A 15,649-nucleotide genomic window follows, 5' to 3' on the forward strand; every position below is an offset into this window, starting at 1 on the left:
GGGACTAAGTGTATATAAAACTAATCACCAGCACACGCACACGCACACGCAGCGGCAACCCGACGACGACGAGCCGGGCCGAGGGATGAAGGGCCACCACCACCACCACCTGGCGCCGCTTTCGCCGCCGGCGGCGACGGCGGCCAAGCGCCGCTGCACCGGCATGGCGGCCGCCGTCCCGGCGCTGGTGCTCTGCTCCGTCCTCCTGCCGCTCGCCTTCCTCCTCGGCCTCCACAGCACCGGTCAGTAAACAACCTCTACCTGTCTCTGTCTGCCTCCGTAGCCTGAGTTGCCTCCGCGGATCTGTGCTGATTCTGTTCTGTGCGCGCGTGTGCAGGGTACGGATCGGAGGGGCGCGCGGCCGTCGTCATCAGCACCGTGAGATTTCCCGCACTCGGATTCATCCTCCTCCTCCGGTTGCTGCATTTTTTCTTTCGCTGCCGGAGTTTGCGAATTTTCTGACGGGTTTTGCTCTGCTGTGTTTGTGTTGCCTTTAGGAACTGGGGCTGGGGAAGCACAAGCATCTTGATGGGGCCATGAGGCACAAGCTGCTCAAGGTGCACTGTCCTAAATTACGCGTCCCTACTGGATTGCCGACAGAAAAGATGGCAACTTTGCATCACATTTTTGTGCATTCAGATTTTCTGAGTACCATTCCCAATTCTGTGGTGATTCTTCCTGCTGGTTTCTACAAAAAGAAAAAGAAAAATTACATTGTATAGTAGTAATTAGGGAGTTCAATCATGCAATGCGCGTGTGCTTGCGTGCGTGTTTTCGTGGACGTCGGCTGCTTGCTGACGGCTTCGCCACCTACCTGCTTCGTGAGGAGAGGGGACGGTTGCTATTCTGGTCCGGTCTGGTCTGGTGCGTGGCATCACACCATTTGTCTCTGATGATGTTATGGGATTACACGACATGTGGCGTTCAGCGGTGCAAACTTCCCACTCGCAGTGTTGTGCAAATCACAAGTGATGCCAAAATAAATAGAGTAAATCAAATTGTGTTTGCAGTACTAATTCTCACAGCTAGTCAAATGATTCATCTATTTGGTATCACTTCTGCCAAATTGGCTTTTGTTGGCTTGGCTGTAGTAATCATTACGGTTTTAGTTCAAAAAGCTCTTCATTTGTCTATTTGATGAGTAGTCTCCTCTTCTCTTGTATAAACAGGATGTTTCCAAAATGATAACCTCGGGGTCGAACGGGATTTCCAGCGAGAAATCTAGTAGATCAAAGTCCAGGAATCTTGCTGCCAGATCAAAAATCAAGGATGCTTTCTCCTTTGTTGAGCTAAACAATGACACATCCAAAAAGAGAGGTAAGAAATGCGGGATCAAATAAATACTCCCTCCGTCCCAAAATATAAGAACGTTTTTGACACTATGCTACTGTCAAAAACGTTCTTATATTTTGGGACGGAGGTAATGCATGCCATCACGTTGACTTGGATTAGTACACGGGCTCCATGTCCTTCTTACTGTGTGCAATGGTGTTTCAGGATCTCATACACAAAGATATCAACTAAAGGACTTGTCATGGAGATCAACGGTAAGAGATAGTTTTTATTTTCTCTTGTGTTGGCAAATTGTTTAGGTCGTCTGCGTTTCACTTTCCAATAATATTAGGAAGAGATCATGCCACACATGGGCTGTGACTACTGAATTCTGTTAGTATCATGGTGTTTGTACGGCTATTGTTCTGAGGCCTTAACCAATTGGGTTTTACAGTCAACAAGATTTTCAGTTCTTCAAAGGTAAATGTTAAATCTATGTGTAAGAACATTGTTGCATCTCAGTGTGGCGCCAACAATAATTTTGTACATGTTTTTGTGGGCTAAACATGCTCTAAATCTAGATATATAGGTACAGTTACAGACTGTCTTATTGGGGGCAAGTTTTGCACCTTCAAAACTGCCTATTAAATATTTTGCTACCGTGAGTGTTTCAGTTAGGTGGCAATAAATAAACGCCTTTGCCGTAGTCTGCATTGCTGCACAACTGTTCTCCCTCTGGAATTTGGTGGATGATTTCCATTTTTCACCTTTACTAAGATGTTTAGTTAAAAAGAAATTTTACTAACATTTTGTCCCATGATAAAAAAAATTACTGAAGAACTTCATATTTACTGTGGAGAGTACATCAGATCCCTGGTTGATTATTATGCTTTAGATTTCTTGACAAATGCAATAACCATTGTTATCAAGCAGCAAATCTGGCGAACAACGCAATGATCTGGTACCATAAAAGGCTGAGATATGAATTCTAAATAGATTGGGGCACAACATGTTTTCATCTTTGCTTGAATGTCCAGTATGATTGTACTAGTGAGCCATTTGGAACTGTTCTAGTTTTCTACCATAAAACACTGAATTTGTTTTTTGACAGGATACTGCTGTTGATGGGAAGGAGAGCCAAGGCCAGGAAGTAGCACAAGAGGAGAATCCCAAGTCCTGTGAACTTGAATATGGAAGCTATTGCCTCTGGTCTGTTGAGCATAAGGAAGAGATGAAAGATGCTATTGTGAAGAGGCTTAAAGATCAACTGTTTACGGCCAGAGCCTATTATCCTAGTATTGCAAAACTGAAGCACCAGGAAAGATTTACACGTGAGTTGAAGCAACATATCCAAGAACACGAACGCATGCTCAGTGACACCATTGCAGATGCTGATCTTCCACCATTGTGAGTATTATCCTGGTGTTAAAATATTATCTTTTTTCAATAGAGGGATTTTAATTGACTCAATGGTCGCATCAAGGCGATACAACCACAAAGAGTTCACACCCGGCCTCTGCATAACAAGATGCCAAAGTATTATTTGTTAAACTGATTATAATATATATTACACTCCATAATGGCTAAAATGAGCATTAGCGATTTCAGGGCTGCTTCCCGTTTTTTATATGTTGTACTCCATCCATCCCAACATAAGTGTCTCAACTTTGTACTAACTTTAGTACAAAGTTGTACTAAGGTTGAGACACTTATTTTGGGACGGAGGAAATACTACATATTTGCTGACCCTATTGCTAGTCAGACTGGTACCCCGAAGAAATATGACCTATGTCCAACCCTCATGTATATGGCCATGTGGAATCTGTATGGAGGTATTAAGATGTTAATTTTACTGAATGCATCTCTAAATGTGGATATAGTGTTTTCTCCCTGTAATGATATATGTTTTCTTGTACATGCATCACATAGAATATGTATTTGAGAGGTAGCAACTATCATGTCTTCATTACTGTGTGATGTAAAAAGTTCCTTGTATCAAGCAATGGAGTATACAACATAGAAAATGATGGCATGTACGACCTTACTTTTCTTTACTTTTTCTGTTGATTATTTGTCAGCTAATGGCTGCTTACTGTTTTCAGTTTCACAAAGAAGCTAGAGAAAATGGAAGGCACAATTGAGAAAATCAAGTCTTGTGAAGTAGGCTGCTCCAATGTTGAACGGAAACTTAGGCAGCTACTCGATCTAACTGAAGATGAAGCTTATTTCCATACAAGGCAGAGTGCATTTCTCTATCATCTCGGGGTCCAGACTATGCCAAAAACTCACCATTGTTTGAGCATGAGATTGACAGTAGAGTATTTCAAATCTGTATCTCCTCAAAGGGAGCTATTAAATAAGCAGAAATTTGAAGACCCTGCCTTCTATCACTATGTAATGTTCTCCAGGAATGTACTTGCAGCTTCGACTACTATCAATTCAACAGCCATGAACTCCAAGGTATACTGTCCTTTCCAAATAGCTGAAAATCTTATGCGGAGTTTGTCTCAGTGCTAACGTATTTCCTACGACATGTTTCAGGATTCTGGCAGCGTTGTTTTCCATGTATTCACCGACACCCAGAATTTTTATGCAATGAAGCATTGGTTTGACAGGAACTCATATTTGGACGCTAATGTCCACGTGACTAACATTGAGGATCACAACAAGCTCTCTAAGGATGTTGAATCTCTTGAGAGGCAACAATTATGGCCTACAGAGGAATTTCGTGTCACGTTTCGTAATCATTCTCAGCCTCTCCGGAGGCAGATGAAAACTGAGTACATATCTGTTTTTGGCCATTCACATTTCCTCTTGCCTGATCTTCTTCCTAGCTTGAATAGAGTAGTTGTTCTAGATGATGATATGATTGTCCAGAAAGACTTGTCATCTCTTTGGAACCTCAATATGGGAGACAAAGTAATAGGTGCTGTACAGTTCTGTGGAGTTAGATTAGGTCAGTTGAAAGCTTATGTAGAGGAAAACAATTTCGACGCGGATTCATGCGTGTGGTTCTCTGGTCTGAATGTAATTGAATTGGAGAAATGGAGAGATCTTGGCATTACCAGCTTGCATGATCAATCACTTCAGAAGGTCAGTAAACTTGCCATTCCTCTTACAATCCTATCGAAAGAAAACTGTATACTATTAATTTGTTGACATATGGGAAAACGTGTAGTTTCTTCTGGTAATCCTAGATGGCTAGGACTATCCTTTTCCTGTGATATCCTTTGTCATAATTATTTGTAGAGAACATACCTTGTCTGATGTATTTATTATTACCTTCACTTTTGTTGTTCCAACAGGATAGTTCGGTATCACATAGACTTGAAGCACTCCCTACAGGTTTACTTGCCTTTCAAGACCTGATATATCCTTTGAAAGGTTCATGGGTTCAGTCCGGTCTTGGATACGATTATGGAATTAGCCGTGTCGATATAGAAAAGGCGGCTACTCTGCACTACAATGGTGTCATGAAACCTTGGCTTGATTTGGCAATACATGATTACAAGAGCTACTGGAGAAAGTATATGACTAATGGGGAGAGGTTCATGGCAGAATGCAATATACATTAATGGCAGTGACATGAGACGTAGCACACGTTGCACAGTCTGCATTTGTGGGAGTTTGAAGCAGCAAACAGCATGAACTTGCTTCCACAAAGGGATATTTTTTCGGAGAAATGGGATGCAGTATTTATGATGTATCAAGTGCACCTCCGGTGACCATGGTGGCACCGCGTTGATTCCAAGAAGGAAAATAAGCTAAAATGCTTTCCTGCCAGAACACTACAGTTAGGAGGCCAGATGCACAGCAGCATGAAACCTGTTTATTATAGAGTCAGATGAGTCTTTTCATTTGCGCAGCTTGGAACCGCAAAAGTGCAGTTCTATGCTGATCATTTTTTGTACAAATTCTTTCGTGCTATTCTTTTTGCCCATTGTGCAAGAGCTACACTGAGGGACGCCGATGTTCAGTGCTACACGGCGTGTACAGAGAACAAATGCCTCGGCCTGCAGCAATTCGCTTGTTATTATGGGATGGGATTGTTGATCTCTGTTGATGACATCATAAATGTATGTTTGTCAGCACTGTGGTGTTTTTGTGGCGTTTTGAGGTTTTCTTTTTTCTTGTGTGCTGTGCAACCCCCATTCTGTTTTGTAAAGGAAATTTAAGATGTCACATGGTTGTTCCTCAGAAAGGTTGCAGCCTGGTCATTTAACATAAATCTGATACAGATAGGAACTCATATAAGTAGTACTCCCTCCGTTTCTAAATATAAGACTTTTTAAAGATTTCAATTGGTACTACATACGGATGTATATAGATGTATTTTGGAGTGTAGGTTCATCCATTTTGCTCTGTATGTAGTCCGTATTGGAATGTCTAAAAGGACTTATATTTAGGGACGGAGAAAGTAGCTTTCAACTTTAAAACATAGAGAACCATAATGGCATAATGACAGTGGCCCATCACTGAGATTAGCCTTTAGTATGTCTGCAAGATTAATCTAGCAGGTAACTGGTGACTTCTGCAAAGATGCAGCGAACACTTTGGAAGCTATATATTTGCCTATTGCACAATCCAGAGAGTCCAGCTGGGAAATTCTAGCCCTGGCGTTACAAGTTGTGAAGCTTGGGGCCATGAGGATAGTGGCCTTCGAGAGGGCACTTGCAAAGCCTGTGCAGCTCCAGGTACCTCTCCATGTCGAACCTGTGCTTGGCGCAGAGCTTCCTCCTCCTGGACAGGAAGAGCCTCTCCATGAAGTCCTGGTACGTCGGGTCCCTCGATGTCACGAGGAAGTAGGTGTAGCTGACGAGCAGCCAGGACGCGGTGGTGAAGAAGGCGATGGGCTCCATCACGTCCCAGGAGAGCTCCCAGAAGGTGAGGCGGAAGAAGAGGCCGATCTGGGACATGATCAGCCCCAGCCCGGACCAGAGGATGCGCCGGACCTGCCTGTGCGCCAGCTTGTCGATGCCGTCCTTCTTCTCCTGGAGCTGCCTCAGCTCCTCTCTCCTTGGGTCGTCCTCCACCTCCAGGGCCAGCGGCACCGCCCTTCTCACCAGGTCCACCACCTGCAGAATGGCGATACGGTCCGTCAGTGCAAGCTTCAGCTTGAAAAAGATTGACCCGGCTGCATTTTTTGTGATTCTTGTTCTGTTTTCCTCCTCTGAAGCAAGCAGAGATTTCCCCTGATTTCTGTGATCAGAAACCAGGACTTCTGTGCGCCTTGTGCATTAAAAGTTAAAATCAAAATCTATAATGATGGTGTAGAGTGATCATTAATACTTTTTCAGCTAAAAAAAGGCCCAAAACGGTTGCTTCTCCACAGTTGGAAGCAACAAAAACAATCTATAATGATGGTGTAGTCCTTGTGGATACATTTAAGGATTTTGTGGGCTTATAGCTCACGGCTCAAAGAATATAAAGTAATAAAGTTCATGTCATGTCGATGCTTAGATGTTTCAATAAGTGACCTGGACGTCATCTAAATAGGATTACAAGAATCCGCTTTACGGATTAGAGCATCGTATGATCTTGGTTCTGACCGGCCAGTGACCAGGGAACGTGAAGACTGAAGGTCCTTGCTGTTCAGGAGGCCTGGAAAGGAACACCTCTTGCTCTTATTTCTACAACATTTTAGTTTGATGAATTACGACAAATTCCAACTACATCTTGATTTTTCCTACTTTTGTTCCCTCTCAGTTAAACCCAATTGTAAGTAATTTGCAGTGTTCAACATTAGTTTGTTTATTAAGGTGTGGAGGAGGACTTCCAGTACACAAGTAATGTGTCAGACGTGAGAGTCGAACCTGGGTTGGCTAAGGCTAACCCACCAAGTTGATTGTGGAATCCTAAGAGCCTCCAAATCCCTAGCGTCTAGTATTGGGTGCCAAGCTTGACCTTAATTAGCATCTATCATTTTTCATATCCCTTAGCATTGATGCTAGTCAATTTCTCTCACCTTTAGCGTCTAAGACGCAGATGCACTAATACAGCACAATACAATTATATAACAATAGTCGATGCGCTGAAACTGTAATGGGATAATGTGATTGATTTGGTTGATTTATTTGGATTCGAAAGGAATCGCACGGGGGCCTTTCAATCAATGGAAATCAATTTTGAATATAATCTTGAATATGTACATGAGAAAATCTTCGTCCACCAACAAAACAACATTTGCAACAGGAATGCACCAACCCTAATCCATACATTTCCTAATTTAACAATTATGGCCGGTTGCAACTAGAAAATCATTTGCAGGTATGGGAAAATTAAACAGAGATACTAGCAGGAATGTTAAAGGTAAATCTAAAGGGCGCCTGAAAATCTAAAAGGGGTCAGTCGATTTCTAACTCTCTATCTCAACCGTTGGATCAAAATCCAACGTCTAGGGCTTCATCTCCAACCTCGAAACAGTATGACCACCGGCTGAACCGCCAACCACCACCACCCGCGGCCGGCAACGCTCCCGCGCCAGCCTCGTTGCCCCACCCTCCCCTCAACCGCCGGCAAATCGTCGTGCTACCGCCACCCCCGGCCATTCCTCTAGCCCCGGCTATGGACCAATTTTTTTCAGCGAACCTGCACCACCCCCGCACCCCTAACATAGCTAATGGGATCGTCAGTCACCCTAAGATAGATAGTGGGGTCATCTATCACCCTAAGATAAGACCCAGAGGGGTTCTCTGCCGAGCTTCTTCCTTCCTTCCGGCAAGCTTCTCCCTTCCCTCCATATGTTTCTTCCTTCACGCAAAATTCGTCTGGCCCAAATTCTAAATTCAAGCGACTTACATATAGCTACTATGAAATCTAACACACGTGTGATCGATCAAGATTTAATTAGTTGTGACTTGCGAGGCGACCAAGGCCTGGATTCATTTCAAATTTGTCGATCCTCCCGCGCTTAACAAACTGCTGGACCTGCTAATCGAATTTGTGCTACAGGACATGGTACAGACGGTGGTGATAAGTGGGTGCCTAGACACCCGGGTTCCGGAAGGCCTATCTCAGAAACGAAAAGGTGCCTGAAGAATGTCCATTTCGTGTCCTTAAATGTCAAAATGGAGCCTGAAGAGAATTTAAACCAGCGGTAGTAGCAGCAGGGTTTTTGGAAGAAAAGAAAGGAAGAAACAAGATGCGACCTTCTCGGGGTGGAGGTAGGCCTTGTCTCTGAAGAGCAGCAGGACGCCGGCGTCGTCCATGGCCCGCGCGAGGCCCTCCGCGTCGTCGCGGGTGCGCGCCGCCCCGGCCTCCACGCACGCGTCGAGGAGCTCCCCGTAGCCGATCGCCTCGCGGGGCCCGTCCCGGAGCCGCCGCTTCAGCGCCTCGACCCCGACGAGCCGCACCAGCCTCCTCGCCTCGGACGCCGTGACCGGCGGGTCCACCCGCGGCGGGTGCGGCGGCGGCGAGTAGAGGCGGCGGAGCGCGCCGGGCGGGCAATGCGCGCGGAGGCGGGAGGCGGCCGCGCGCCACATGGTCGAGGCCTGCGCTGCGTGCGAAGCGTGAGTAAGGCGGAGTGGAAGACGATCGATCTCTCTCGAGCTGCTTCTACTTGTGGGGTTTTGGACCTTTTCCACTCTCCATCCGATGTCTTGTGATCTTGTGTCCGCGACGTGGCGATGAGATGGCTTCACGGCGGGGGAAAGAATCCATCTGCAAAAGCGGGAAAGGAAAGTGCGTGGCGTGTTTGGGAGTTTTTGGGCGCCATCGCCTGCCAGCGTCTTTTTTGTTTCGGGTTCTTCCATTTTTGCCCACGTTTTTCTCGCTTATATACACATAAATACAAATGTTTTTTGTTACTCCTATGTAAGGTGCGGCTTACGTGTGGTGTGACGTGTTGTGATTTGAACGCGTTTGTTTTGATTACACGGCTCGAGAGCGTGTGTCATGTGCATGTGGTATACCCTCAGGCTGCATCTACATCTTTTTTTTGCGGGGGAGGTTGCATCTATACCGATAATGTCTACCGATAATGTCTACATCTTTTTTTTGTGGGGAGGTTGCGGGGGAGGTTGCATCTATATCAATTAATCGTGTCCATCAAATCATGACAATTTAATGACCTAAATTACTTTTATGGTGAGCGCTCAATATATTTAACGTGCAATTAATATCATATCGAATATCAATGCACGTGATAATCATAAAATTATCTCGTAATTGACGTCAACATAAAATCAGCGTACAATTAATTTTTCTTTCAATATCACCGTGAATTACACGTACGCATTTACTAGTTTTTAAAAGGGGAAACACAGCATATAAAATCAGAACAGAGAGGAGGCCATCAATACTTCGTCCAAGTGCAGAAAGAATTGGTGCACTCCTAAACATCCCAACAGTTCATTCAATGATCTTTTTTTTTCGAAGAAAAGGGGCTCACACCCCCGGTTCCATTCCATTGGAAGAAACCAGAAACCAACCAGTGTTCAAGTTACATCACAGGGAAGATGGTGGGAGAGCGTCCACTGTCATCTCCACCAAAAGTAAAAGGGAAACTAAAATCGTTATTCAGCTTACATCCCCATTTGGAGCAGACTACCACTCCCTTACAAGACCAATTACATTCAACGATCTTATCTTGAATTGTAAATCACGACAGAGCTATATCTCACCTACTGCGGCCCATTACCATGTTTCGCTTGATCCGTCGCTATTTTTGCTTGCTCGGTTGGTTGGGTTTTCTTCTGCTGCTGTACACTAGCTGGACAGATCCGATTTTAAGACTTTCTTTTTTGTGTTTTTATTGTTTTTATAGGTTTTCTTTCATTTTCAGACAAGCTAGTTTTTTCTCTTTCTTTTTGTGTTTCTTACGGTTTTTATTGGGTTTCTTTGATTTTCATGGTTTCTTTCCTTTTCTATGTGCCTTCTTTACAGTTTATGTCGGTTTTCTTGAGGGGGTTCTTCCTTTCATTATTTTGAATTGATTTTTGTTTTTTGTTTTTTCCTTTTTCAGTTTTTTTATTTTTTCTTCATTTTTCTTTGTTCTTTTCTCAGTTTTCATTTGTTATTTTTCTTTTTCTTCGACACATGTCAACTCTTTTTTCATATACCCTGTATATCTTTGTATGGACCTGGCTACCTGGCGCCCGAGCGCCCTCCCCGAAAGGAAAGCCCAACCGCGTGCCGCGTCAGGACAACCGAGAAAAGGAAACGCGCCCCGCACGCACCTGATCTAGCGCCCTGGACCTCTCGTTAGCGCTTCACGTGTTTCTCCCAGCCCCCGCCTGGTCCCCTCACCCACCCCCACTCTGATCCCACGCTTCCTCTCTCCCTCCTCTCTTACTTGAAGACCAAGAACATGCAGGGGACCCCTTCCTCCTCCCTGCTCCTCATTTCTTCCTTCGAAAAAGATCTGGAGAACAAGGACAGGTTGTCTTCCACAACAATGACGTCTTGAGGGAGAAGAAACACATACAGGGATCCCTCCTTCCTCCTGCTTTCTTCCTGGAAATCAGATCTGGAGAACGAAAAGAGAGCCTACCTCCCCCCAAATAGGTAAGCACCTGCTCCCCCCAACCCTGCCTCCTCTTTTGCTCTTCGATCATGTATTGCTTGCTCAGCCACCCTGGTTGTGCCAGTTTTGAGGCATCAACTATTTTTTTTGCTTTGGTGAAAACCCAAGAGCGCCTGGTCGACTGCTTTTAGGCAACCCTACTGTATGCATGTGGCAACTATGTATAATGCATTGCGTACCTTGATGTACAACTGTAGTTAGGCAAAAAAGCAACACTAGATAAAAAAGGGACAACTCTAGTACCAAAATTGGGCAACTTCGGTGTTGTCTAGCAGATGATGTGTCACTACTAGGGAAAATCCTAGTAGTAGCGCGGGATAAATAGCTAGTAGTAGCGTGGGTGTCGGCACTACTACTACGACGCTACAGCTAACTAGTAGTAGTAGCGCGGGTGCCACCCGCGCTACTACTAATTATCTGTAGTGGGTCTTATACCCCGCACTACTACTATTACTTTCAAAAACAAAAAAATCTTGATCTCGTGCGTGTTTTCAATGACACCGGTGGTTCGATCCAGCGACGGTTGGGGTCGCCGGAGGCATGAACGCCCAGCGGCAGACCAGAACTGGCGGTGGCTATTAGAGAGGGCCCGTTTCTATGGAAGAGCAAGGCAGCGGCGTGGGGCTCCTCTTCCTGACCATGCCAGATAGCTCCTGGTCGTCCATGGTGTCGACCTGCACGGGCATGGACATGGGAGGGTGAGTCAAACCAGAGGGAGAGAGAGAAAAAGAAAACCAAGGGAGAGAGGAAGGAGATGGAGGGAGCAGTGGGGCTGGTCACCGGTGGTGAGGTGGTCCGACGTGGTGGCGCGAGGCAGCGGCCTCCTAGACGCCGGTGGCGCAAGACGGTGGCCTCTTTTGGCACCATGGAGGAGGAGGGCGAATGGGCAAGAGGTCCATGTGAGAGCGTATAGAGATAGAGAGGAGAGAATGGCGGAAGAGAGGAGAGATTTGGGGGAGGAGATGGGGATTTCAGGGCTATTAAAAAACCCTGTACTTAGTAGTAGCGAGGGGTATGAGCCCGCGCTACTACTAACAGCTTAGTAGTAGCGCGGGTTTATACCCCTCGCTACTACTATGACATTGTCCCGAGGGGACGGTAGAGACCACTTAGTAGTAGCGAGGATTATAAACATGCACTACTACTATCAACTTAGTAGTAGCCAGGGTTATAAACCCGCGCTACTAGTAAGTAGCAGTAGCGAGGGGTATAAACACACGCTACTAGTAAGCGTCTACCTATAAGCTTTTCCCTAGTAGTGTGTGTCAGGATGTTGATTATGCCAGCCTAATTGTGATGTTGAACAACTACTCTACTGTTTTGAGCCAAGAAAACCCCAGGAAAACCTCATTGTATGCATGTAGCAGCTGGGGGTGTAATGAACTGTGTAGGTCAAAAAAATACAGATGCCCAAAAAATGGCAACTCTAGTATAAAAAAAGGGAAACTGATGTGTTGTTTAGCAGACAGATGGTACAAAACCAGCAAGCCCCCAAAAATACCATTTCTGTAAACATGAAGCAACCATAGTGTATTCATTGAGACAACTATATGTAGAAAAAATATCGATGTACAACTGGGCAACTCTATTTCTAAACACATGCAAAACTGGGCATAATAAGGACTATAGAACTGGGCAACTCTATTTCTAAAACACATGCAAAACTCCTATGCTTTAAGGAGCATTTTGCATCGGCCAAAAAAATGAAGTATATAAAGTAGAAAAAGCATAAAACTCATGTTAGAACAGTAGTAGTAATATGCATGTGCTAGAAACACAACTTTTGCGTTTGACTATCATTCTCGCCAAGACACAAACGGCAAACACATAAAAAATAGGATTCGAACAAAACCCACATTCATGTACTTTGCTACATTGCAGATGGTTCTCACTAAAAAACAAAAAGAGTATAGACTACACCAAAGATAGGTCTTCTGCCCCCTAGTAAGCTCTCCGTCAGATGCATGTTCTTTCCATGATCAAACGTTGTGACTCCCTGCTGTTGAAAAAGGAGCAATAAATGTAAAAGCACATATCACATAAAACAAACCTTTGCTGCTATATATGGGTGTCATACTGCTAGAAACATAAAGGGTAGAAGAAAAAGGAAGTAGAAACTTTTTGACAATAATGAATATATATAAGTTGCCTCTGTTTAACTCTATAGTTGCCCAAACAATTGCTTGTAGTTGCTCCTTTTATTCTAGAACTAATTTCTACAACAGATGATACAAATGTTTTTGTGGTGGCCTATGTTGCAGGTGTTGGGAAACGTAGCATGCAATTTCAAAAAAAAAATCCTACGCTCACGCAAGATCTATCTAGGAGATGCATAGCAACGAGAGGGGGAGAGTGTGTCCACGTATCCTCGTAGACCGAAAGCGGAGGCGTTTGAAAGTGCAACTATCCCCGGGTGGTTTTGGTAATTCCTAACAACATATAGACCATTGAGCTAATGCTACTTGAAGATAAATATTTCAGGAAAAGCTCAATGATTGGCATGGCATGGATTAGAAAGTGGACCCCTCAAAATGCGAAAGACAAAAGAATTGGCTCAAGCTCAAAGCACAAGACTCTACATTTCATTTTTAGTGATCCAAGATCACATTGAGTCCATAGGAAAAGCCAATACTAATAAGAGGGGATGAGGTGTGGCTTAATGAGGTTCTTGCTATTAAGAGGAAAAGAACAAGGCCCTAGTGCCTGAAGCTAAAGAAGAGGATGATGAATCCCATGTTCTGCGGAAGTTGAAGCCCAGAATTCCTGACCATAATGATGCTCATCCAGTCGCTGAGGACATGCACATCAGGAAAGATGCAGGATTGAGGTTATGGAGACAGTCTGACCCATATGCTGTCAGGAGGAGAACTGATGTGGGTTATAGGTTCCATACAAAGGAACAACAAGATTTATATGAAACCATTCTGCTTGACAAGAGGCCCATAGTGTGTGACATGAAATGGGTGGACTGGGAGTTCATCCAGGAAAATGAAGATCACTTCCCTGGAGTGTATGACAACTTTAAGGCATGTGGAGTTGATGAATTCGTTGGACAAAATCTCACCAAGTGGAATGATGAGTTGATCATGCAGTTCTACTCCACTGCCCACTTCTATCCAGATGGGATGTCTGAGGGTACCAGGTACCAGTCCACAGTTGATGAATGGGCTAAGCTGATCAATGCCCCTGCAGAGCATGAAGATGACTTGGATGTATATGCCAAGAAGAAGAAAGACCACAACTCCATGGCAAACATGTACAAGTAGATCCCGGACAAGGCTTTGGAAACTCACAAGCTTAGATATGTACATTTCTTGTTGTCTGGTGTGCCTACGATCATCTGGAACTTGAGGCACACTCTGCTACCCAAGTCAAGAGATCACAAGATGATCAGAGGGCATTCTATCAATCTGCTCCAATTGTTTGATGTCCCTCAGAAGTTCAATGTTATGAGCTTAATGGTAGAAACAATCAAGAGGACTGCTGCTGACCAGAAGAGAAGTTGTGGGTATGCTGCACACATTCAGGGGCTCATCAACTCTAAGATGGGCACAAGGACTTATTTGCTAGACAAGGAGCATCTACCCATATATCCTGCTTTTGAAGACAATACCATTGTGATGACTGAGGAAGATCCATCATCTGTGCAAGCACATGAGAAGAGAAAGAAGGCAAGGGCAGAGAAAGTTGTAAGGATGCCAACTGCTGAAGAGGCATCTCAAGTATTCCTGAAGAGCAAGCAATATCAGCTTGGATATCTGATTCAAGCTACACTGAGGATTGAGAAGGGATTGGCCACCCTGACTCAGAATCAGGAGAGCCTGGAGGGGATTGTGGAAACAAAATTCTATGATCTTGATATGAAGGTGACTGAAATTCAGACTGCAGTTGAGCAGATTCAGGAGGAAGAAGAGGAGAGGAGAGGAAAAGCAACCACTGATGCTTTCAAGCGTGTGCCACGAGGTCCAAGGTCTGCTGCAGTGCCAGTCTCAGATGCTAGAGCTTAAGTGTCAGCACCAGCAGCTACAGCTCCAGTGCCACCTCTAGCACCCACTCCAGCAGCTCCAACTACTTCATCGGAAGCCTTCGTCCTTGGAGTTGTATCCACACCTCCTCCCGAAGACCAAGCCTGAGAGACGTATAGCACTATGCATTTTCAAACTTTTTGTAACTTGTTGCCAAAGGGGGAGAAAAATGTATAGATCATAGGCTTCGAGAGAGAGTGTCTTGCTTTTTATCTCTCGTACTATTTTGGTTGAACTACTTTTATTGTGTGCTTGTGTGAGATACCTTATGTCCTTGTGAGATACTTATATGATCATGTGGTTGATCATATGCTACATTAATGTTTGGTTGAATGATGCTATCCTTTACATTCCATATATGATCATTCACTTGCTTGGTGATGAGTGCATGCTTTTAATTTCTATCATTTTGAGCGCTCCACCAAGATGAATGTGACATGAAAGAGTAACCCATGATCCTAATCGATTGTGCATTTGCATTCAAAAGCAAATTTTAAATAATGCACAAATTTAGGGGGAGCTCTTGCTTATCACATACTTCTCAAAACGACGATGTTTTTAAATCCTATAATCATTTGTCGAAGCTTTGATCTATATGTTGTCATCAATTACCAAAAAAGGGGAGATTGAAAGTGCAACTATCACCGAGTGGTTTTGGTAATTCCTAACAACATATAGCTCATTGAAGCTCAATGATTGGCATGGCATGGATTAGAAAGTGGACCCCTCAAAATGCTAAGGACAAAAGAATTAGCTCAAGCTCAAAGCACAAGACTCTACATTTCATTTTTAGTGATCCAAGATCACATTGAATCCATAGGAAAAGCCA

At 44.3% G+C, this 15,649-nt stretch overlaps 2 protein-coding genes across 2 annotated transcripts; one reads left to right on the forward strand and one right to left on the reverse strand.

Annotated features, from left to right (window-relative positions):
• Positions 1-42: 42 nt before the first annotated feature.
• Positions 43-5,489, forward strand: LOC119300916 (probable galacturonosyltransferase 7). Its single transcript, XM_037577818.1, has 9 exons — positions 43-242; positions 338-378; positions 498-557; positions 1,170-1,317; positions 1,498-1,547; positions 2,384-2,679; positions 3,375-3,732; positions 3,814-4,365; positions 4,578-5,489. The coding sequence occupies exons 1-9, from the start codon at positions 86-88 to the stop codon at positions 4,845-4,847; spliced, it is 1,932 nt and encodes a 643-aa protein (XP_037433715.1). The 5' UTR covers positions 43-85; the 3' UTR covers positions 4,848-5,489.
• A 196-nt stretch (positions 5,490-5,685) lies between these two features.
• Positions 5,686-8,832, reverse strand: LOC119300917 (calcium uniporter protein 6, mitochondrial-like). The gene is made up of 2 exons (XM_037577820.1): positions 8,421-8,832; positions 5,686-6,347 (listed from the first exon to the last, which is right to left on the reverse strand). Exons 1-2 carry the CDS (start codon positions 8,751-8,753, stop codon positions 5,892-5,894), a joined length of 789 nt encoding a protein of 262 aa, XP_037433717.1. The 5' UTR covers positions 8,754-8,832; the 3' UTR covers positions 5,686-5,891.
• Between the last annotated feature and the right edge of the window lie 6,817 nt (positions 8,833-15,649).

Source organism: Triticum dicoccoides, chromosome 5A (assembly GCF_002162155.2).
Source record: "Triticum dicoccoides isolate Atlit2015 ecotype Zavitan chromosome 5A, WEW_v2.0, whole genome shotgun sequence".
Lineage (NCBI taxonomy): Eukaryota > Viridiplantae > Streptophyta > Magnoliopsida > Poales > Poaceae > Triticum > Triticum dicoccoides.

Coding starts and splice junctions, on each gene's coding strand:
- LOC119300916 (XM_037577818.1), top strand. CDS start 86: ATGAAGGGCCACCACCACCACCACCTGGCGCCGCTTTCGCCGCCGGCG. Junction 558..1,169: donor TGAGGCACAAGCTGCTCAAG/GTGCACTGTCCT, acceptor TTGTATAAACAG/GATGTTTCCAAAATGATAAC. Junction 3,733..3,813: donor CAACAGCCATGAACTCCAAG/GTATACTGTCCT, acceptor GACATGTTTCAG/GATTCTGGCAGCGTTGTTTT.
- LOC119300917 (XM_037577820.1), bottom strand. CDS start 8,753: ATGTGGCGCGCGGCCGCCTCCCGCCTCCGCGCGCATTGCCCGCCCGGC. Junction 6,348..8,420: donor CCTACCTCCACCCCGAGAAG/GTCGCATCTTGT, acceptor GCCATTCTGCAG/GTGGTGGACCTGGTGAGAAG.